The sequence below is a fragment of the Bos javanicus genome, chromosome 18 (assembly GCF_032452875.1).
Source record: "Bos javanicus breed banteng chromosome 18, ARS-OSU_banteng_1.0, whole genome shotgun sequence".
In the NCBI taxonomy this organism is placed as follows: domain Eukaryota; kingdom Metazoa; phylum Chordata; class Mammalia; order Artiodactyla; family Bovidae; genus Bos; species Bos javanicus.
In genome coordinates this window covers 39,414,051-39,439,453 of record NC_083885.1, presented here as the reverse complement: position 1 = coordinate 39,439,453, position 25,403 = coordinate 39,414,051, and the positions used below count along the sequence as shown (strand labels likewise).

At 38.0% G+C, this 25,403-nt stretch overlaps 1 protein-coding gene across 3 annotated transcripts in view; it reads right to left on the bottom strand.

The window, feature by feature from the left end:
• AP1G1 (adaptor related protein complex 1 subunit gamma 1) overlaps positions 1–25,403 on the bottom strand; it is a 97,833-nt gene that overhangs the window by 57,714 nt on the left and 14,716 nt on the right. For all 3 annotated transcript variants that reach the window (XM_061387805.1, XM_061387804.1, XM_061387806.1), the window contains exon 2: positions 1,156–1,359. In XM_061387805.1, coding sequence (XP_061243789.1) covers positions 1,156–1,356 — 201 coding nt within the window. In that variant the 5' untranslated portion in view covers positions 1,357–1,359. The remainder of the gene's footprint in view (positions 1–1,155; positions 1,360–25,403) is intronic.

Below are 25,403 nucleotides of genomic sequence, written 5' to 3'. Positions count from 1 at the left end.
ATAAAAGTCACACAAGTCAGCCTGGGAAGATTCAATCCCATTACTTTTTTAACTCAATGGTGCGGGTATATTCTTCCACTGAAGTTAGTGAGCTGAACAGAAAATAAACTGATGGCCATCTTTCCTGACAAATATGTCAAAACATTAATAATATTATTGTTGAATAATGCAAATATGGGTGGTATTTTTTCTCTTTGTACCTAGTGTTGCACATTCTTTCTTTTATTTTACTTTTTTTACATTCTTTCAATTTTGCAGTCTTTTCCTTAGAAAGACTACTTAGCACACAATTAAATTTTCAAGTGAAATAAAATTTAATAGCATTCATAAGAATAAAAAAACAACCCACTACACCCTTCTCTGTAGCTCAATCTCCCTTACCATGTATAAAAGTGGAAAGAAGAAAGTACTTATCACCAAGACTATCAGGCCCAGACTGGCTGTATCAAGCAATATGTGTTTTTTTTTTTTTAAATAAATATGTGTTTGTGTGTGGGAGTGACACAAGAGGCAGACCTGCACAGTGGCTATAGCTATCAAGGAATGAGATTAAGGACAAAATCCTTAAATGCCATTACCTGGCATTCATCAAATTTCTTTTACTTAAACACAACTGTCAACAGTGTTGGTAGTGTTATAATATTACTGCACTGAGAAAATAATTAAGAAAACATTTAGTAAACTTTTCTTAAAAGTGTACTCATCGTAGTCCAGAATATGTGACAGAACAATCACAACCTACCAGTTAATCCCAGTCAATCTTTAAACACACTGCCACCATCAAAACATACTCTAATCCACATAATTACAGAGATTCCCAATGGAAAAGACAATTGATGGCAATATCATGCCTTCCCAGGTCAGCAGCTTTCTCTCTCAATTCTACCCTCAGTTCCATAATAATAAGACTACTGGGACATCAAAAATATCCTGTCCTCCTTGACAGGAAAGACTAACAGTCCCTGACCTACTGACATTAAAATAAGAGTACCCTTGTTAGCCTGGAAGAGAGCATGGCAAGCCACTTCTTGCCTGGAGAATCCCCACGGTCAGAGGAGCCTGGCAGGCTACAGTCCATGGGGTCACAAAGAGCTGGACTGAGCGACTAAGCAGAGCACAGCACCCTTTGCTAGATGTGGTCTCACCCCAGCCTACCTGTCCAAAGTGAGCAGGGTAGCCCAGCATGTGCATATATAGTAATTTTGCCACATTCCGACACCGGTATGTATTGTCTTCTTCTCTAAAAGATGACCGAATTGCAGCACACTCTTTCTGGATCATTTCTCGTTCTTCGGCTTGGGTTCGGGCTGTCCGGATGGTCCGGATCAGCTCCCGCAATCTGATGGGGGCTGGCATCCTCTGGATATAGAAAGACATTAAATAAAGATGTTCACATTTATTTTCTACCAAAAGCATACACACAACTTTCCACACACATTTCTGATTTTTAAGAATTTAAGAGTTGTTCAGTCCAGTAATACAATGTTCCAGCAAAGCAATTACATACAAACCCCTCAATTCATTAAATTTATGTAAAGAACACTAATAAAAATGTTAAGTGGTAACTAAAGCAAAGTAAGAAATAAAATACACTAACAATGAAAAGTCTATCACTAATATCAAAATATCTTAGGAACTAAATCAAGCCAAATCTTTACACAATCCTTAAATTAACGAAAGGACTATGCCTAACCTTAAAGAAGACAGGTATTTTCTGCTCAACTGTCGTTAAACTCAACATAGTTCAACAAAGTATGAGATGAATACTGAATATCATAATCAAAGCTCAACTCAACAAAATAAGAGATGAGGAGAAAAGATCAAATATCAAACTTAAACACCTATCTGAGAAACATAATCATCTCAGTATATCCTAAGTACTCTTTGAAAATGTGGCAGAAAAAAAACAATAAACCAATCTCAGCAGACAAAACCGTCAACTGAAAAACATGCACAACCTAAAAGCCAAGAATTATGTTTTATTAGTGAAGGCTATAGCCCAGAATACAGCCTCTCAGATGGGTCTTTCAAAGTAAGGAGGAGCCAGGATACATAGGTTTTGCTGTGAAAAAATAACAAACATGTAGTTGAACATCACAAGATGACTGCTAATCACAAAAACTGACATCTCAAAGTAATAATTTTAATGCTTTTGTATGTTTGACAAGATTCAAGAGTCTGGGCTTACTGAAATGATTCCTTTGCTATATATCTTAACTATCCAGGGCCAGGATCCTATTTTTCTCCATCCAGAATTCCCCTCAAGGTGCACCATCAGGGGCAGCTACACAGGCTGATGTCTTCACAGTCATAATATTCTGTGTTTACTGAAATGGCAGGCAACATTTTTTTGTCCAGAAGACTACTAGTGTCATGAGAAAAAATAAAAATTAACCCTGCACCCTAACCTTACACAATATACAAAAATTAACTCAAAATGGGACCCAGAAGGAAATCTTTGGAAACGTGGGTTAAACAATGATTTAATATATAAGAACAAAGCACAAAAGAAAAATTAATAATCTGGATTTCATAAAAATTTTGAACTTTTACCCTTCAAAAGATGTCATTATATCCTATCTTACAAAGGACTTGTATTTAGAATACAGTCTTATAACTCAAAAATAAAATAATCATAGTTTAAAATGGGGAAAAGATTTGATTAGACACTTCTCAAAATAAAATATATGAATGGCCAACAAGCACATGAAAAGATGCTAATGTCATCAGTCAACAGAGAAATGTAAATTAAAACTATTAAGGAGATATCACTCTACACCCTTAGAATGCCTATAATTTTAAGCAATAATATAGAACAAATGAACTTTCACACATTGCTCACGGGAATGTAAAATAGCTCAAATACTTTAGAAAACAGTTTGGCAATTTCATATAAATATACACTTAGCATATGATTCAGCAAATCCACTCAGTGTTTACCCAAGAGAAATGAAAATATGTGTTCTCAACAACACATGAACAAAAATGTTCAAAGAAGTTTCATTTATAACTGCCAAAAACTGGAAACAACCCAAATGTTCATAAACAGGTGAAGCATGACTGGCATACCCATATAAAAGTATACTTGTCAGAATAAAACAGAACCAATACACAACCCACAAGGGTCTCAAAAACATTCTGCTGAGCAAAAGAAGTAAGACCAAGAGAGCACATATTGTATGATTTCACCTATATGACACCTTTAAGAAAGACACATCTCATCTACAATGATGGAAAAGAGATCAATGATTACCTGTGGGGAGAGGGACTGGACTGGGCAGCAAGGAAATCTTTTGGGGTGATAGAAATGGATGTATACACTTATGAAATTCACCAAACTGTATACTTAAAATAGGTGCATTTTATTTTATACATATTATACCTCCATGTTAATAAAAGTTATAGAATTAGACAATCATTACAATCACCTTCAGTACCTATTAGCTGTGGAATCCTAAACCAATAATCTTCCATGTTGCTCTAATTTAATAAACCCGTAGGATATCCCACTCCAATCAGTTCACTATGGTATCAATCCTCAAGGTAGGGATGGTATGTTAGGAATTCAGAAAAGTTCCCTAGGTATTGATAAGCTCCGGCATACCGGCCCTCTTAAGACTGTGTGTCCTAAACTATACAAAACTACCTGTATAATACCATTTTGTCATTTTTTTTTTTCAATTAAAGATCTGATTTTACTCAAACATCTGAAAACATTCTACAATGAAAACTGTTATCAGATGCTGCCTGTACTATGCTATGGACCATGCACATACTGCCATACTGTTTTCAGAAGACTTGAAATGCCCATGATTGGTAGTTTAAAAACTGTACACCTGATGCAGAAGGAAGACAATTTAATGTTTCATCCAGATCCAGAGGTGCAGCAAATTAAAGGACAGCTCCAATCGGCAAACAGATATCTCACAATGGTCTCCAAGAAGAAACAGTTGGCAATAGACAGTTCAAAAGTGCTTCTCCAAAAGGCGGATGGTTCTCTAAAGTTTCAGGTTGCAACCCTTGCAGAAGACACTGACGCCCAACACACTGACTTTCGGTCCAGGAAACATAGGTCTTCCCGGTTCCATGTGGCTGGGGAGCCCCTACCAATCATGCTTCTGTGCTGTGACTAAAAGGGTCCTCTGGACCGGGCAGGGAGCAGGTGGGGCTGTGCACCATCAGTCATAGTGGATGGCAGTGTAGAAGATGATCCAGGTGACCATGAACAAGGTAAACGATGTCATAAACCCTTCTTCTGTGAGCTCCCACGTGCCGCGATATTCTTCCTCGTCCATCTGCAGGTAGTTGCTGAAGTAGAGGTACACGACACCCACGTTGATCAGGCAGAACCCAGCTATTGCCAAGAAACCTCGCAGTGGTAACACTCCCCAAATGACACCTAAGACCACAGCAATGATCTGTCAGAACCAGTAGATCACATCTAAAAATTCATCCTTGTCTTCCCAGGCCGTGTCGCTCCGCAGCACCTTGCTCCAGACAGGGCCCCACTGGCCTGCTGCCCGCTGCTCATCCCCCGGACGCACCGCCAGGACGGGGCCTGGGGCGCCTAGGCCAATCTAAAAGGGATCTGGAGTCGCAGGTCACAGAGCACGGGTCAGCAGTGGAAGCAACAGGCTCAGGAGATCAGTTCAGCAGCGCCCCTCCAGCTGCCTGCACTTGGCTAAACCCATTTTGTCACTTTTTAATAGAACTATGGGCAGGTTAATGTCTGTAGTTTACAAAGCACTTTTACGTTTATTATCTTCATTATTTCATTTGTCCCTTACATCATTTTAAAATAAGGATGGAAAATCACTATCCTCACTTTGCCTTTGAGGAAACGGTCTCAGAGCAACTATTCAACCCTTAAGGTCACAAAGCTGGCAAGTGACAGAGCTAGGCACTTAAACCTGGTATTAAGATGCAAGAAGTTCTTCCCAGTACTTCAAAAATAAATATTGTATCTATGTGAAATTATATGATTGCTAGGATTTGTTTTAAAGTACTCCCAGGGTGGAGAAGGAAATGGCAACCCACTCCAGTAATCTTGCCTGCAAAAGTCCATGAGCAGAAGAGCCTGGCAGGCTGCAGTCCATGGGGCTACACGACTGAACATGCATGAGGAAGGTGGAAGGAGATGGGGTGATAGCAATAAATATGTAGAACTAAAAATAAATAAATAAAATACTCTCGGGGGGAAAAACATCAAGGAAAGAGAACAGGAGGGGGTAAAAATGAAACAAAATGGGCAAATGTTGATTACTGATGAAGGTATATGATGAATACATGACAATACATTATATTATTCTCTATTTTCTTGTGTATTAGAAATTGTTCATTACCAAAAGCTTTTTAAAAATCAAAAAGCTTCAGCAAGGCATCTAAGTCCTTAAAATTTTCATAACAAAAAATAATAGAGGTCCATATAAAGAACTACTACTTTCACAATAATTATAAATATCAATGACTTTAGGACAAAACAAAATCTAAAGGTAAGCAAAACCAATGTACTACATACTTACTTTCAACACAGCTAAATAAACTAAGAAAAGTGTAAAGATATTACAGCTCTGAAAGATCAAGAACCAAATGTAAAATCAGGTGTTGACCGTCTAAAGCCCAGTAATTGCATTTTCAAAAAGAATCTTATTTACTGTTAACCTTAACTTGGTGTGTGGGGAACAAGAGACATCTAAAATCAATCAAGGGCTTCCCTGGTGGCTCAGTGGTAAAGAATCTGCCTGCCAGTGCAGGAGATAGGTTCTATCCCTGATCCAGGAAGATCCCACATGCCGCGGAGCAACTAAGCCCACGCACCACAACTACAGAGCCCGTGTTCTCGAGCCTGGGAACTGCACCTACTGAAGCCCGTGCACCCTAGAGCCTGTGCACAGCAATAAAAGAAGCCTCTGCAAGAGAAGGCTGTACACCACAACCAGAGAGTAGCCCCCGTTCTCTGCAACTAGAGAAAAGCCCATGCGGCAACGAAGACCCAGCAAAGCCAAATAAAGAAATAAATAAAACTACTTTAAAAAAATCAATATCAATGGTAATACTCTGCTAGTAAGTAACTTCTCTCTAGAAGACCTCTACAAAGCCAACAAAGACTATCAGAAAAAGCCTAAATCTAGTCCCAAAATATGGGGGAAATCACAGAAGTTTAAGACAGCTGAGAGAAAAACAAGTTACCTTGAGCAACTTCTCAGCTATCAGCCTCAGAGTCACAGAAATATAGTTCATGCCACTAGCTTTTTTCTCTAGTATTTTTTTTTTTTTTTTTTTTTTGCTACACTGTGAGGCATATGGGATCTCAGTTCCCCACCCAGGGATGGTCCCTTGCATTAGAAGTGTGGAGTCTTAACCACTGGACCACCAGGGAAGTCGCAATGCCCTTAGCTTTGTAAATGCTAGGGCGAGGAAATGGAGGATTCAGGATGTTAACTACCTCGTACAAGGTCACAGAATTAGTCACTAGCCTTACTCATATCTCATGATTCCCCCATTCAGCACTCTTCCTCCAATACTAGGCTGCCTCTAGCTTAGAGAAACACAAGATTTTTTTTCCCTTGGGCTGTGACAACTTACTACTGCTTGATTTCTTTCTGTATCACAAGAAAATATCTTAATAGGTGTCAACTGAAAAAATGCACGACATAAAAAGTTGAGAACTATGTTTTATTCGGGGAATTACTGAAAACTATAGCTCAGGGCTTCCCGGGTGGCTCCGATGGTGAAGAGTCTGCCTGCAGTGCTGAGGACCCAAGTTCAAGCCCTGGGTCGGGAAGACGCCCTGGAGAAGGAAATGGCAACCCACTCCAGTACTCTTGCCTGGAAAATCCCATGGATGGAGGAGCCTGGTAGCCTGCAGTCCATGGGGTCACGAAGAGTCAGACACGACTGAGCGACTTCCCTTTCACTTTTCACTTTCATGCATTGGAGAAGGAAATGGCAACCCACTCCAGTGTTCTTGCCTGGAGAATCCCAGGGACAGAGGAGCCTGGCGGGCTGCTGTCTGTGGGGTCACACAGAGTCTGACACGACTGAAGTGACTTAGCAGCAGCAGCAGCAGCATAGCTCAGGGCTTCCCTAGTGGCTCATATGGTGAAGAGTCTGCCTGCAGTGCAGGAGACCCAAGTTCAATCCCTGGGTCGGGAAGACCCCCTGGAGAAGGAAATGGCAACCCACTCCAGTATTCTTGCCTGGTGGGCTACAGTCCACAGGGTTGCAAAGAGCGGACATGACTGAGCGACTTCACTTTCACTATAGGCCACGGATACAGGCAGATCAGAGGGAACCTTCCAAAGAGATAAGGGAGGAGCCAGGACATATGAGTTTTGACCGGCGGGAGGCAAAAAAACCAAAAACATGTAATCAAACAAACATCACAAGATGACTGCTAATCACAAAAACCAGACATCTCAAGTTAATGATTTTAGTGCTTTTCTGTGTGTGTGAAAATGCCAGAGTCTGGGTTTATTGAAGTCATTCCTTTGATCCGCATCTTATCTGCCAGTATTCTCTTTTCTCCATCCTGAATTCCCTTTAGGGTACACCACCAGATGGCTGCAGTAGCAGCAGTGGCTGATGGCAGGAAACACTTGTTTACTGAAACTCTTTTTTTTGGTTTACACAGGCATGAATGAAAAAGTAAAGGATTTAGTATATTTCAGAATATACTCTAAGAACAAAACTAAACAAAAAGTTCCGGTTCCAGTGAAAATGGGAGTAAACAACACTCCATGGAGTCCTGCCTCTCTCCTTCTGAATGCAACTATAAATCCTAGAAAAAGTACATGCCACAGCTACCTGAGGACTCTGCAAAGCAAATGACAGTGAGCAGACTAAAGAAAGCAAGAGGAATTTGAAGCTACATCAAACTGGCAAGAAGCTGTCATTTTCCTCCAGTGTTGCCCAGCTTGTACCCAAGGGAAGCCCCAAATCTGGAAGTGCTCATTGGGTACAGAGAAGAAGTTCTAAGAAAAACCCTCTCCTTCTGGTCCAAGGAGCAGGAAAAGAAAGATAAAGGACAAAGGAAGAAATTCTGTTTCATGTTTTCCTTCCCTCTCCCCTGCCCCGGGGTAATACCGCTGGTGGCTGCTGCAAAAAAGCAATGGCAGTACCCTCCAGGCAGGCACCTAAAAACCGGAAAAGGGAAACTCCTCTCGACCAGAGGAGCTGAGACCCTACGAGCATGCAGTAATCTCTCCCTATCCTCTCACTGCTTGATGTGAATTCACCAAGAAAATATAACAATTCCAATTGCAAACATACTCAACAATAGTGTTAAAAAATATATGAGACAAAAACTGACAGATATGAAAGGAAAAATAAACAAATCCTCAATTATAGTTAAGAGACTTCACCATGTTCTCCAAGGATAAAACAAAAAACTTGAATGACACTGTTAACTAACTGGATCTAACGAATCATCTACAGAACACCCCAACCAACAACAGAATGTACATTCTTCTTAATTACAGAACATTCACCAAGACAGACCATGTCCTAGACCATTTGGGGGAAAAAGTTAGGGAATTCCATAGTAGTCCAATGATTAATACTCGGCGCTTTCACTGTCTGGGGTTCAATTGCTGGTTGGTAAACTGAGATCCCACAAGCCACACAGCCAAAAAAAAAAAAGTTAATAAAGTTAAACGAACGGAAGTTAAAAAAAAAAAAAAGGCCTCTGACCATAATGGAATTAAAAGCTAACTGGAAAACTCTCCATCTACCTCGAAATTAAACAATACATTCCCAAATAATGCATGGGTGAAAAAGGAAGTATCAAGGGAAATTAGTAAACATACCGAACTGAACAAAAACATAAACACACATCAAAATCTGGGGTATACATTAAAGCAGTGGTTAATGGGAAATGCATAGCACTAAGGACTTACATGTCAACAATCTAACAACTAAGGTTCTACTTTAAAAAAAACTGGAGGGAATTCCCTCGCGGTCCAGTGGTTAGGACTCCTTACTTTCACTGCTGAGGGCATGGGTTCAACCCCTGGTCAACCCCGGTCAGGGAAGTAAAGTGAAAGTCACTCAGATGTGTCCGACTCTTTGCAACCCCATGGACTATACAATCCATGGAATTCTCCAGGCCAGAATACTGGAGTGGGTAGCCATTCCCTTCTCCAGGGGATCTTCCCAACCCAGGGATCAAACCTAGGTCTCCCGCATTGCGGGTGGATTCTTTACCAGCTGAGCCACAAGGGAAGCCCAAGAATACTGGCGTGGGTAGCCATTCCCTTCTCCAGGGGATCTTCCCAACCCAGGGATCAAACCTAGGTCTCCCGCATTGCGGGTGGATTCTTACCAGCTGAGCCACAAGGAAGCCCAAGAATACTGGCGTGGGTACTCCATCCCTTCTCCAGAAGATCTTCCAGACCCAGGAATCGAACTGGGGTCTCCTACATTGCAGGCGGATTCTTTACCAACTGGGGAAGCCCCCCAAAAATGGAACACTTCATGAATTTGAGTGTCAGGGAGCTAAAAAGTAAATAAAAATAACCCAAAAGAACTAGAAAAAAGTAAACAATAAACAAATCAATGAAATTAAAAACAAAAAAAAGTCAATGAAGCCAAAAACTTGTTTTTAGAAACAATCAATGAAATTGATAAACCTCTGGCCAGACAATAAGAGAAACAATACAAATTACCAATATTAGGAATGAAAGGAGATATTATAACAAACATTAAAAGGATAATTAGGTATTAGTATGAACTTAATGCACATCACAACTGAACATACACATGCAAAAAGAGAAAGAAAAAAACCTGAACCTTGATCTAACTCTTACACCTTATTAACTCAAAATGGATCCTAGATCTAAATATAAAACATACAACTATAGAACTTTTAAAGGACATAGGAGTAAACCTTCATGACCTAGGGTTAGGCAGAGTTCTTGGAGGTTATACCAAAGGCACAATCCATAAAAGAAAAAAAATGATAAAACTGGATTTTATAAAAAATACACAACTTTTACACTATGAAAAACACTGTTAAGAAAATGAAAAGACAAGTTACAGACTGGGATATTTGCAAATCACATATCAACAAGGGATGTGTTTATCTAGAACACAGACACAATTCTCAAAACAGTTAAAAATGGACACTTTACCAAAAAGCTATAAGAAAAGTAAATAAGCATATTTAAAAGATGCTCAACTACATTAAGCATTAGAAAAATACCAATTAAAACCACAATAAGATAACTTTCTTGCCTGGGAAATCCCACGGACAGAGGAGCCTGGCAGGCTATAGTCCATGGCATCACAAGAGTTGAACCCAACTTAACGATTTAACAGCAACAACATACACCTATTAGAATGGCTAACACACCAAGTGCTGGAGAGGATGCAAAGCAACTGGAACTCTCTTTCACACAGCGCTGGAAGGCAAGCAAAATGGTACTACCACTCTGGAAAACAGTTTGACAGTTTCGTATAAACTTACAACATACACTTACCATACGACCCAGCAATCCTACATCTAGGAATTTATCATAGAAAAATGGGGCTTATGAGGGACAGGGAACTAATAGGGGCTCTACTGAGCTAAGCTCCATAGACTTGAGTACCAGGTTGAAAAGCACCTGGTACTTTTCAAACCCAGGCAGTTCAGAAAGGGTGCCTGTCAAGCTACAGCCATTTTGGACTTCTAAACAAGTGAACTGAGACTAAGAGGGTAATGCTTTAAATACGTGGAGAAGGCCAAGGACAAATCTTTGAGAACTTGTATTTCTCTTTATTTCTACCTTAGATATGTAAGAAGGTCTATTCTAAAAATTGAGAAAAACAAAATGTCATGTCTATGTTTTGGCCAAGGCACCAAAAGGAGGGAGTCACACCACAGCAACTATGCACTGGAATCAACAGTAACTGAAGTCAAAGAATTACAAGTGAAGGAAAAATTACTGGGGAAGAGAATTGGGCCCAGTAAGCTAGCCTCTCCTCTTGCCTGCTCCCCAAGTCTTCTTATATTAATAAACCTTAGCGACTATGGTTTTATATTTTGAATAAGAAACTTCTTAAATCGTTCAAACAAAAACTCTTAACATGTTGAATATCCCTCAGACACAGTGTCTATAAAGAAAAGAACAGATTTAAAAGAAATGTTAGTGCCAAACCAGTAAAAAGAAGATCCTAGTACCTAACCACCCCTGGTGGCCCAACTACCTACAGCAAGCCACTTGACTTCTCTCAGCCTCTCTTTCAGCAGTAAAATAAGGGTATTGAATAAATACTGAATACTGAAAACTGAAAAATTAAAATAAATAATAAAGAGTATTGAATCAGCTTTAAAAATCTATGAGAACAAATATTTAATGATCATACTACATATCATTCTATTTTCAGTCTGTCTATTTTAAAAGCATCATTCTTTACAAATCAAAGGTAGCCTCTTCAATTGACTGCTTGTACAGTCAGGTAATTCTGTACAAGGAAAAAATAAGTTAAACCAAACTTTAATAATGAGCAAAATATGATATACTATACTTAACATTAAGTTTGAGAATTCTGAACTGAGAAAGCAGCAAGATCAAGGTCTTTAAACAGAAAATGAACAACAACAAAAAAAGTTGAATAGCTGAAGGCCCATTTATAAAACAGAGACTACAGTATCATAAACAACATCAACACATCAACATAAGCATCATTTAAACCCATTTCAAAATGGAAAGGGAAAATGTAAAAAATACAGAATCAGAAGTTAGCTTCATGTACCTCTTCTTTTTCTTCCTTGTTCAATTCACTTAGTCACACTACCCCAGAGATGACCTAAGTAACAGGGAAACATGTTATACCAGTAAGTGCCAATCACTCATTGAACAAATATTTGCTGAGCCTTTGCTATGCCAGGCATTGTAATAGGTGCTAGGGACTGGCAAGGACATAGCCTCTATCCTTAAGATCTCAGTCTACTGAAGAAAACAGATTTTTAAATTCCAGCCACATAATAAAAGGCAAAAATTGCTAATCAATGACAGAACACTGTATTTATGATAAGCCAAATATTGTCATGGCCAAACTAACTCAATATATGTAGACATTTTTTTCTTTTTGAGCGATTTCTGAATCAAACAAATCCAAAATCCCATACATATATAGAAAGAGGTTTGTAGCACAGTCGTTTATTCACTCAGTCCTGTCCGACGCATTTGCAACCCCATAGACTGTAGTCTGCCAGATTCCTTTGTCCATGGAATTTTCCAGGCAAGAATACTGGAGTGAGTTACATTTCCTGTTCTAGGGATCTTCCTGACCCAGGATCAAACCCTCATCTCCTGCATCTCCTGCACTGACAGGTAGATTTCTCAACACTAAGCCACCTGGGAAGCCCCTACGTAGCACAGTACCAGTACTCATTCAAATCCTTTAGGGGAGAACTGAAATAAATTTTCTGGATTTTAGAAAGGTAATATAGTACCTACACAATACGTTATAATTTGCCCATTAGGTCTGGAGCATCTGTTCTATTATCAAACAATATTTCTGCAGTAACACATAAGAATATTCACACCAAGGAGAGAAATAAATACTATAAACAGCCTCGCATCTGGTCAGATCAGACTTTAACACCAAAAGAATTATGAAGAACGTCTTTTGGCAATTTCAGGACTGATAAGAGATGATGTACCCTTATTCAATGACCCTATCACTGTTTAAAACAACATAAAATTACCTAGGTTTATATGCCAGCTCCACAACCTATTAGCTGTGTCCTTGTATAAATGTCTTAATCTCTCAGAATCCAGTTTCCTCATCTGTAAAATGGGGAGAGTATCTACCTCAATGGATTGTTACAAGAAACAAACCAGAATACACATAAAAGTCTTAGCAAAGTGCCTAGCACATAGTAATCACTAAACGAATGTTGGCTACATGAACAAATCATCCCTGAATAAAATAATCTTGAGTAAAAACAAGTCGCAGAAAGACACACAGCATTAATATTTATAAAAGTTTAAAAGACATGAAAGTATGTGTTCTTTAGATCTACTACAAAAATGCAGTAAGAGTATATGTGTAACTGGGGACTGCCCTGGGGGTCCAGTGGCTAAGACTCTGTGCTCCCATTGCAGGGGCCTGGGTTCAATCCCTGGTCAGGGAAACAGATCCTATATCCCACAACCAAGACCTGGGGCAGCCAAATAAATAAATATTAAAAAAAAAAAAAAGGAGTATATGTACTGTTGAATCACTTTGCTGTACACCTAAAACATACCTCAACTGTGAAAATGCAGTAAAAGAATAAGAATGTGTATGCCAAAGACAATCATCTGGGGAAGAGGGGACTCTGACTGGGGTAGTACAGAGGAAGCTTCAGCTACATTGGTGGTATTTTACTTCTTGGACTAGGCAGTAGGTAAATGAATGTTTATTATTATTTTCCATGTGCTTTATATCTGAAATATTTCTAAAAATTAGATTCAAATACATCCATGTATTAGACATATGTAATGAATGCTGTAGACCACATTACCTACTTTAATTATGATGTAGATTTCCTTATTTTTTCCAAGTGTTTACTTGCTTTTCAAATACTCAAAAACCATGAGATTCCTCAACATATAACAGCTTAAACACCTATCATAAAAAACAATAACTCTATCCTTTAAAATAAAAACATAAGAATATAATGTATAGTAATGACTCAGCTATACAGAACATAGCTGAGAATCCAAAACACATTTTTATAATCTCATGCAGCCAACAGAGAGATTCACATCAACACATATCGACCCGGAACATCTACTTTATTTGCAGGTTCTTATTCAGCTTTTTCCAGAATAGAACAAATTAGAAAACTGGAGGAAAAACTGAAGAGAGTGGGAGCCAGGAGAAAGTTGTTTTGGGAAAGGACACTGATGATAGTTAAACTGTCACCTAACAGCAAGGGGAAGAAAAAAAACGGTTGCAAAACAAATAAAACATATCTAACTGAAGCAAGCATTCAAAAGCATAATAGCAAGATTTATAAATTCTGGAGATCTGCTATAACAATACAGTGCCTGCTGCTGCTGCTAAGTCGCTTCAGTCGTGTCTGACTCTGTTCGACCCCATAGACGGCAGCCCACCAGGCTCCCTTGTCCCTGGGATTCTCCAGGCAAGAACACTGGAGTGGGTTGCCATTTCCTTCTTCAATGCATGAAGGTGAAAAGTGAAAGGGAAGTTGCTCAGTCGTGACCGACTCTTCGCGACCCCATGGACTGCAGGCTACCAGGCTCCTCCATCCGTGGTATTTTCCAGGCAAGAGTATTGGAGTGGGGTGCCATTGCCTTCTCCGATACAGTGCCTATACAATATTATATTGTGCAACTGAAAATTTGTTAAGAGGACAGCGCTTGCTGTACTCTAAAAAATACAAATATTCTAAAAATTCCACAATCTAGAAAAAAGCTTGTGCCCTTTATCGATTTCTCTTATTAAAAATTATAGATTAATCAAAAAGGAAAAAACCAAATCACTGATAAATCTCTACCTTTGACTTCCACAATAATTACCTTGATTTACAACTTTTTTTAAAAAAAATCCAAAATTAAAGCATTTATCTTATACACACTTAAGACACACACACAGCATAGCAGTCTGAGGATACTTAGTGTGCTAGTAAAAAGTCTTCAACTCTCCCTGAAGTCCTAAGAATATTAACAAGTTAAAAACAGTACCATATTCAGTTTTTTAAAATAAGACCATGGCTCATCAAGGAATGGCTTATAAAGATCAACATTTAACATTTAAGGCAGAAGGTAGAAAAAAACTGAATATAAAGTTATATCCTAACTCATCAAATCATATACATTGTTGTTTAGTCGCTAAATTGTGTCCAACTCTTCACAACCCATGCACTGTAATCTGCCAGGCTCCTCTGTCCATGGGATTTCCCAGAGAAGAACACTGGAGTGGGTTGCCATTTCCTTCTCCAGTGTATCTTTCCAATCCAGGGATCAAACCCAACTCTCCTGCACTGGCAGGCGGATTTTTTACCACTGAGCCACAAGGGAAGCCCAAATTATACATTAAATATATACAATTTTGTGTATATCTCAATAAAGCTGCCCTAAAGACTAAAGCTAACAGTTACATGAAAATAAAACAGTATCCATGGAATAACCAATTTCTAAAAATTATATAGTTCAAATACTGTCCACTCTCATTCATTTAACTACCTGATCCATCAAAGACTGAGAAAGATATATTTAAGTCTATTACCATGATTATGTTTTGTCAATTTCTTGTTACGTCTAACACATTTAGTATTTCAATGGTTTCAGTCAATGCCTAAACATCCACATGTTTTATATGTACATGCTTGCACATATTTTCAAAATAAAATGTCCCTCTTTGTTATCTTTTTAAAAACTAAAAATAAAAAGTAAAACACTTATTACGACAAGGATGAAAAGCAAACACAAAAAAATTAAGTCTGATTTGTTAAGGAATAGGAGCTGTGGACAAATGTATTCTATTTTATTAATGTGTTCTGTTTTATTAATGTATTCTATTTTTAATAAATGTATTCTATTTAATAATTTGATAAATAAGGATGAAAACAAAAAAGGAAGTATGAAATTCATTTTGGAAAAATTTTTATCCAAAATGGTTAAACAAAATTGGGTTTTGAAGCTTAAAACTAAATTAGTATTATTTTACATATCAAAGTAATCAAAACTATAAATGCTTCATATAGAAAATTTTTAAATAGTAGAAGAGACCAGGGAAAAAAAAGACTGCAAATGTTCCAATTCACCTAAATCTTATCCCTAAAATGGGGAAAATAGTTACTTTCCAAAGTTTCCACAAAACCCTTTGTGGGATAAAACCATCAATACCATCTCCAAGCCATGATCACATCTTTTTTTTTCTCTGAAATACCTATTTTTCCCACTCACATATAAGCTCCCTAAAGCCTGATTCTTGATTATTTTATTAATCCTTATATTCCCCTTGCCTTAAAGAGTAGGAACTGAATAAATAATGCATTTATTGAATTCTGAAGAGTAGAAGAGCCTTATTTAAAGAAAATGTACTTGTCCTTTCCAGAGAATACAAAATAACGTGCACTGGATCCTCACTAACAGCTATAGAAAAGGCATCAGGACTTGACCCAGTCCTCTATTCTATCATACTTATTTAACTTTCTTCCCACTCAGGACCTCACACACTCTGGCTGTGAGCGCTGAGCTGACAGCCAACAGTCAAATACATAAAGGGTGGGATTCCCACTGCTATCTGATTCTGCTTCCTCTAAACTTAAAGGTATTTGAGCTCTACATCTAAAAAGAAATCCCAAGTTAAAAGTGATTTTTCAATATGAAAATTATCTCCTTTTCTAGCTACCCACTGTACTTGAAATCTTTCTTGATAAACTGTAAGAAAAGAAATAAAATTTCTATTAACTTTACCACCAATCACAGACTTGTAAGTATGGCTGAGAGTGCTCAAGGGACCCAAATTAACCCTGGGCAAAACCCTCCAAAAGAAGTTGCCATGTTTCTCTCTCACACTATCCATATGACCTATACTTTCAAATTACACTCCACACAAAACCCCTATTTCAGATTTTTATCTCATATGTATATTTGAATTGCTTTAGTATATTTACAACTTGCAAAAATACCATGACCAAAATAGTAAGAAAGCTTAATAGTAAGAAACTTAAACCAAACTAATCAACAGTATTATGCTTCAACCAGATTTTTACTTTACAATGTATCTTACAGACACTGCAGCTGCTGCTGCTGCTAAGTCGCTTCAATCGTGTCCGACTCTGTGCGACCCCACAGACGGCAGCCCACCAGGCTCCTCCGCCCATGGGACTTTCCAGGCAAGAATACTGGAGTGGGGTGCCATTTCCCTCTCGATTACAGACACTACCTGTCATTAATCTGACTTAGCTGTGCTCTCTCACTGTCTGTGTTCTTGTGGTTTTCGTTCTTTGGGGTAAAGTGGGCAGGGAGGGGGAAGCAGCACACATCTATTTCTCCTGTATGAAGAAATGCGTTCATAGAAAGGAAATGTTCTACAGAGTGAAGAAAAAGGGGTGGCCAGTGTTAATAAATCACTGTTTGAATAGAAGAGATTAAATCTGGGGATAAATATTTTGGTCTCTGGAGAGGCAAAACACCATTGTCAGACAGGGACAGTTCTTTCAAGTTTCACCTTGGCCTAGAATGATAAAACACTCAAGCCCATCAAACTTTATAGGATCTGGTTTCAAGCTCACAACGCAACTTTCTGATTATTAATCACCTTCTGAAGCACCTTGCCTCCCAAACACCTCCATACAAGGAACAGAGGACCCCACAAAGTAGATACAGGTAATTCAATAGAGAAGTATAATCCCTTATGAATTACAACACTGTTATCCTAACTTACACACCAGTGAGTCTGATCAGGATGAATCATTCCTAGGTGAAATACTAAAATGCAATTTCTGGATCTTCAAGGGGAAGGCTGTGAAATGTGTGACCACATTAGGATATTACCACACCCTGTCTAAGCAGTCACCTGGTATCCCTCTATGACATCTTAAGCTCTATTGTCCCTCAACTGTCAGTGTTATAGGAATCTTCTTTTATACTTAATTATCCATAAGCAAAACTCACCAAACCTGAGATTTTAAAATTAGATATATATAAATGTAAATATGCCTACTGAACAATTCAGTCACCTTAATTCATACGAAAAGTAATAAAGGCGAAATAAACTATGACAGATGAACATGATCAATTTGACACAAATAAAATAAAAAGCAATTTTTCACTCTCTTAACCCTAATATTAGCAAAGATATACCATAGAGGCCTCAATTATCAAAAACGGTCACAAAATGCTTCAAATTAAATCTTAATTTTTTTAAAGATATGCCCTCAAGGGTAAGATGTACTCTCATGTGAAATGCTGGGCTGGATGAAGCACAAGCTGGAATCAAGATTACCAGGAGAAATACCAATAACCTCAGATACGCAGATGACACCACCCTTATGGCAGAAAGCGAAGAGGAACTAAAAGCCTCTTGATCAAAGTGAAAGAGGAGAGTGAAAAAGTTGGCTTTAAACTCAACATTCAGAAAACTAAGATCATGGCATCTGGTCCCATCACTTCATGGCAAACAGATGGGGAAGCAATGGAAACAGTGACAGACTTTATTTTTTTGGGCTCCAAAATCACTGCAGATGGTGACTGCAGCCATGAAGTTAAAAGATGCTTCCTCCTTGGAAGAAAGGCTATGACCTACCTAGACAGCATATTAAAAAGCAGAGACATTACTTTGCCAACAAAGACTCGACTAGTCAAAGCTATGGTTTTTCCAGTAGTCATGTATGGATGTAAGAGTTGCACTATAAAGAAAGCTGAGCGCCGAAGAACTGATGCTTTTGAACTGTGGTGTTGGAGAAGACTCTTGAAAGTCACTTGGACTGCAAGGAGATCCAACCAGTCCACCCTAAAGGAAATCAGTCCTGAATATTCATTGGAAGGACTGATACTGAAGCTGAATTGGCCACCTGATGCAAAGAACTGACTCCCTGGAAAAGATTCTGATGATGGGAAAGATTGAAGGCAGGAGGAGAAGGGGACGACAAAGGATGAGATGGCTGGATGGCATCACCGACTTGATGGACAAGAGTTTGAGCAAACTCTGGGAGTTGGCGATGGACAGGGAGGCCTGGCATGCTGCCGTCCATGGGGTCGCAAAGAGTGAGACACGACTGAGTGACTGAACTGAACTGAATTGAAAGAGTAAGATAAATCTTAAGGGAGATATCTGTACCTCATGTGAATATAGGTGCTTTAACTTCTATATATTTTGATATCTTTCATATAATGAACATGCATAATTTGAGAATTCTTGCTTTAAAGATTCAAATTGACAAAAACCACAAGAATGGATAAATAAAGCAAAACTGCAAACTTTCAAAATAAAAAGGTGGCACTCATCCAAAAGGCCAGAGTCACAGTTATCTATGGGCACTTTTTCTACAGATGACTTTAGAAAGCTATGAGAAAGTGACTTAATACTAAGACAACAAATTTTCCCTAGCATATTCTTCACGAATCCAAGTTCTGTTAATTTGAGATAGCCAAGAAGTGGGTGGAGAGGAGAAGCACTGGTCTATAGGAAATGAAAGATTCATTTTTAACCTATGTTTGACATTAGTTAGAAATGGGGGGGGTGGGGGTTTGAAGTTCCACTGATAACAGAGTCAAAAACTGTAAAATATCTAGGAATAAATTTAGCAAGAAAGGTACATGAACTAGATGAAGACAACTACTAAATCTACGAAACCTTTACTGAAGAAACTAAAATAAGACCTCAATAAATGGAAACATTATAATATGGAAAAGTTATCATTATTTAAAAATGTCAGGTCTTCCAAAATTAATACATGAATATAGTACAATTCCAAACACTGACTTGGCTTTTTTGAAGCTTTCTGAACTCAACAGAATTATATTCAACCAATATAGATAAGAATAAATATTTAAGAATAGTCATAAAAACTTAAAAGTACAGTGACAGAAGCTCTTAACAGAGCGTAACTTTCTATATAAAGCTGTAATATTCAAAACAGTAAAATAATGGTACAGGAAGAGTAAAACAGAACATCCAGAAATAGAGCAAACATATATGGGAACGTAACGTATGATAAGGCAGCATTCAACTCATTGAAGAAAGGATGGTTCATTTAGTCTGGACACAGCTGGCTCTCTGCACAAAAGAAAATCATATAAGACCCCTTACTTATACCAGATAAAATTTAACTCTAGATTAATAAATTCATGTGTTATACACAAAGAATTAATATACCATGAGATGTTCCTGCAAGATACGAGAAAGAGAAAAATGAAGCAAGGGCATGAACAGGCAATTCACAGTAAAGGAAATCCAAAAGACCACAAAACATAGTAAAAGAGACTAGCTCCAGCAATAATCAAGGAAATTAAAATTAAGACAAAGCTGAGAAACCATTTAGCAACTAGCAGACCAGCAAAAATAAAATTAAGTAATGTCATCTAAAGATGTGACATTATGAACCCACTGCTAGTGGAAATGGAAATTATGACAACCTACTAAAAGAGTAATCCGGCAATGGTAACATTTAAAATATAATTCCTTTAACTCAGAAATCCCACCTAAGAGATTCCACTCTGTAGAAATAAGAGCATCAGCAAATAAAGGGACATGTAAAAGGACGCCTAGTGCACTACTGTTTGTAGTGCAAAAATCTCGAAACAGCCCAAATGTATACAAGAAAATGACTGAATAAATTATGTAGAGTACATCCACACTGTGAGACATGATAGTGTTTCCTTTTTTTAATTGGAAGATAATTACAATGCCATGTTGGTTTCTGCTGTACAACATAAATCAGCTGTAAGTATACATGTATCTCCTCCCTCTTGAGCCTCCCTTCCACCCTCCCATCCCACCCCTCTAAAACAAGGTAGCATTATATTTACTGACCATGATGTGTTAAGGAAAGTTTCAGTTACAGAGTAACATAAAAAGTATGATCTACCCTTTGTAAAAACAAAGCACGCCATGTATGTACATTAATGTTGTATGTACAGTACTTAACCAAGCGTGGAGAGATACTGAAGTATACTCAAAACCTGGTAAAATGGTTGGGGAGTAACAACAAAGCGGCTGGGGAAATGAACAGGTTTTTTTTTAGAAGTGTGTCTTTAGTTTTTTGTTTTTTGTTTTTTTTTTATTACAGTGGACATCTATTATTTTGTAAATAGATTAAGAACTTTTTAAAAACGCCTCAGCACTGTTAAAGTAGAGCCTTCAAAAACAGTGGGAAAGTCGATAACAAATCACTAAACTATCAACATATTCCCATTCTGAGGAAAAAGACTGAAGTTCTCAGCTTACTATTAGTTCCCTGAGCATAATGAATTACATAACAGGTATTCAAAAGAAAGAAAAAAGATGGCAGGCAGAGCAAATTTCTTTGCTATCACTTGAAACTTTGGCAAAACAAAGGGTCTGAGTAAATTACAAGTAGAAAAGGAAAATATCCATTTTGGAATTAAATATCTAAATATTTCAAAGACACACAGATAAGGTTTTGTATATGTTCTAAATCTGAAAATAAATTTCAATAACATCAACTCTATCAGTCGCAAGTAAATGACCTGCAGTCAACTCCTATGAGCTTCCCATGTGGCTCAGTGGATAAAGAATCTGCCTGCTGTATTGGAGACACAAGAGACTTGAGTCTGACCACTGGGTTAGGAAGATCCCCTGAAGGAGGGCATGGCAACCCACTCCAGTACTCTTGCCTGGAGAATCCCAAGGACAGAGGAGCCTGGCAGGCTACAGTCCATGGGGTCACACAGAGTCGGACACGGCTGAAGGGACTCTGCATGCACACACGTGCTATGTACTAGGGATGCCATAAATTAGATAGTTCTTGTCCTTTGAAGATCAGGACTAGTAAACAATTCCACAAACATTAAAAAAAAATACTACAATCCTTTGCCTGGGGTAGAGAGGAAGAAAGAATAGATTCATTAGTTGGAAGGGAGAAAGAAAAGCATTCCAGGTATAAGCAGAACAGGTACAATGAATCAAAGAACACTTAAGTGCTCAAGGAACAACAAAAGTTCCGTGTGCGTAAATAAAATAACACACCCAAATGACAGCAGAGTCAAATTATAAGCAACTTCCTCATTCTACTTTTTTTTTTATTTTATTTTTAAACTTTACAATATTGTATTAGTTTTGCCAAATATCGAAATGAATCCGCCACAGGTATACCTGTGTTCCCCATCCTGAACCCTCCTCCCTCCTCCCTCCCCATACCCTCCCTCTGGGTCGTCTACTTTCTTAAATAATGAACACCATTTATTAAACGTTCACCATGTAAAGCTTCTAAAGAAAATACAATGCCCATGCCTTCACTGATAGAAATACACATTTTCAAAAGTTACATACATTGATTGAGTACTAACAGAAAGGAGTCCCAGGTGGTTTACTGGTAAAGAACCCGCCTGCCAACAGAGAAGACAAAACAGACCCAAGTTCAATCCTTTGGTCAGGAAGATTCCCTGGAGTAGGAAATGGCAGCTCACTCCAGTATTTTTGCCTGGAAAATTTCATGGACAGAGGAGCCTGACAGCCTTCAGTCCATGGTACGGCAAAGAGTCAGATACAACTCAGCGACTATTAGAAAAATAGGCTCTTCCTTCTTCTTTTATTTGTTTCTTGTTTATTTTTTGGCCACACCATGACGCATCTAGGATATTGGTTCCCCAACAAGGGATCGAACCCAAGCCTCCTGCAGTGCAATCAAGAGTCTTAACCACTGGTCCACTAGAGAAATCCAAGGCTCTTTCTTCTTACAACAGTCTTCCTTCAATACTCAGACCCCAAAACCCCTAACAATAACGCAAAGATTCAACTAACTCTACACAGTGTACCCATTTCTTCCTTAGTTTCCCCATCCATCTCAAACCAGTATTTTCACTATATTTTAAAACTATCATGTTTTCAAAAATTTCAAAAAGTGGGAAGGGAATCTCTTGTGCAGACTTTAGAAAGGAATTTTAAAAATTAACTTCCCTTCCTTCTCTTCAGCTTGAAACTGAACAATTTCCCAAGAGTAAGGTTTAGCAAGCAGAAACTAAACTGAGATGTAAAAACAGTAGTGGAACTTCTTTTGAGTTGTACAACTGTGTGATCATTTACGAAAGTTAAATCTTACGATCAAACAGTGTACACCATCTATGCTATGATAGCCTTAATTTAACCCAAACGCTGACAAGGAGGAGACTACAAATGTATTACATCTCCAAAGATTAATAAGCACATGTCTTTCTCATATTTGCTCTTTCCAAGAATCTATAACATTAATCTCAAAGCCAGACAAGCTGCACAGCCTAGGATGCTCAGCCCAACACAATCAGCTACACAGGCAAAGTGGAGTGAGCAAAGCAACAGATTATCAGGTTACACTGTGCCTGTTGCACTGTAACAACAAAGAAAGGGGGGTGAACACTACTTGCCTTTAAGATGTCTTTAATTATTAATAAAGCACAAAGGTCACATATGTTTTCTTCATCTTTTAAAAAAAATCTTCTTTCTAAGCCTGTTTTTCACTGGCAACATTTATAACTCATTAATTTTCTTCTCCAACAGTTAGAGTAGTTCAAAACAAAACCCCACCAAAAAAGGCTAAACTTCAAAGTACCTAGTAAAAAAAGCATTTCTCATTTTAATCATATTATCCTAACCCTTGCCCTTTTTGTACAAAAGTGTTAGTTAATACTGACTCAACAAGTTTGGCAAGTGTGGGGTTTTTTTTTTTTTCCTTCCACTTTTGGACCCTTCAAATTCTGACAGGAGATTGTTCTAGTGACCAGAATTCATAGCAAATTAAGTATTTTCAATGACTCCTTCAGTGAAGAAAAACCTTATATGTATTTTAAATGTAGAAATGAAACAAAATTTTCTATACAAAAAGGCAAATGAAAGAATCCAAAAGAATCCAAACTATCACTTTTTGCCAAAAATGATTTTCAAAACCTGTAAGCCAACAAATATAAGCGCTTACATAAATCTATATGTTCTGTTAATTTTAAAACTGCTTACTAATTTAATGGGCTTCCCTGGTGGCTCAAGCGGTTCACCTGCAATGCAGGAGACTTGGGTTTGGTCCCTGGGTCGGGAAGATCCCCTGGAGAAGGGAATGGCTACCCACTCCTGTATTCTTGCCTGGAGAATTCCACGGACAGAGGAGCCTGGCGGGCTCTTCGATGGGGTCGCAAAGAGTCGGACACTACTGAGCAACAAACACACAGCTACTGTAACATCATCCTGCATGAAAGAAACTGAACAAGTAACAAAAGGATGAAAATCAAAATCAAGAACTGAAAACAATTCATAAAGGAAGATCGAAAGACAAGCCCCTAAAACAGATAAAACAAGTTGCTGCAGGTTGAAGAAAGGTAATAGTTTTAGATTTTCTGAAGCTAAATCCAAATTAGTTTTAAAGTCTTGATATCAATTACATCCTGCTGTATATACAAAATTTTTAAATCCTCATCAAATGCAAATAAGGAGATTAAGCATTTTGATAATCTGTTTTGGTATGTGTTTTCCCAATTCCATTTTTTTAATTAAAAATAATCTTTTGGAAAATATTCGTTCAACTTTTTCAATTTGCATAGAATTATTACAAATCACAAAAACATAAGTTTTTGTTTTTGCACACGACTAATCTCAAGACTCAAGACCACTTTTAAAAATAAATAGTATGATGAAATATCACCAAAGCATTGCTGACAATTTTTGTACTTTATATTTTCACTCTAAAATTCATCTTCAAATCTAGAACTGCTGTCAGTGAAACAGATCAAAGAACAAGCAACTGCTACAAAAGAAATTAATGTTTCCTAAACAATGTTTATTTCAAGTATGGAACCCCAACAATCCCTTACACCAAGTAGACATTCAAGTATGATCAATCAAAGGTGCACTAAACTAAACAACACTTATCATTTGCAAGGCAAAAGGATGCTTTCTCCAACTGAATGCAAACTACCCAAGAATGAATGACATTTAAATACCAGTACTTAATGCCATGCAATGAACTAACACCCATCTGATAGCTCTCCTAATATTTAATATTGGGAGTATTTGATAGTGTAACTCAGAAATGAACATTTCAGTAGCAACTACAAGGCGATACTCAGTAGATGAGTGCTTCTGTGCTTAGTCGCTCAGTCCTGTCCGACTCTTGGCAACACACCAGGCTCCTCTGCCCATGGGGATTCTCCAAGGCAAGAATACTGGAGTGGGTTGCCATTTCCTCCTCCAGGGAATCTTCCCAACCCAGGGATCGAACCCAGGTCTCCAGCATCAGGGGCAGATTCTTGACCATCTGAGCACCAGGGAAGCCCAAGTATAGGAGTGAGGATTCCATTTATCTTGTTAAGACAGCCCTTTAAACCAAAAAGAGACTCCATGGCTTTAAAGTAGATATACAAACAGGAAATAAAACATTTTTGAAAAGTCTCCTGAAAACAAATACCAAGAACACTGACTATTTACAATGAAACATTCACTCTTCTACTGAGACATCATATGACTAGTACAGGAATTAATCTACCTGATAATAACCTGATAAGAATAATGCACTTATACAGGGATTAGGATTTCAAGTATTGAAAGATTTGGTCAAGTTATAAATTTAAGTTTCAGCAGTCACTAGGGTACCATCTCAAATAATTTACATCTCTCTTTTGCAGATGTGAAAACCCAGGCTGAGATGCAACAGAGGTGACTCAGTCACACTCACTTAATTTGAATTATAGGAAATAATCAGTGAATTATAGTGAAATGCTTTTTATTCAAGTATGCTATACTGCAAACATACC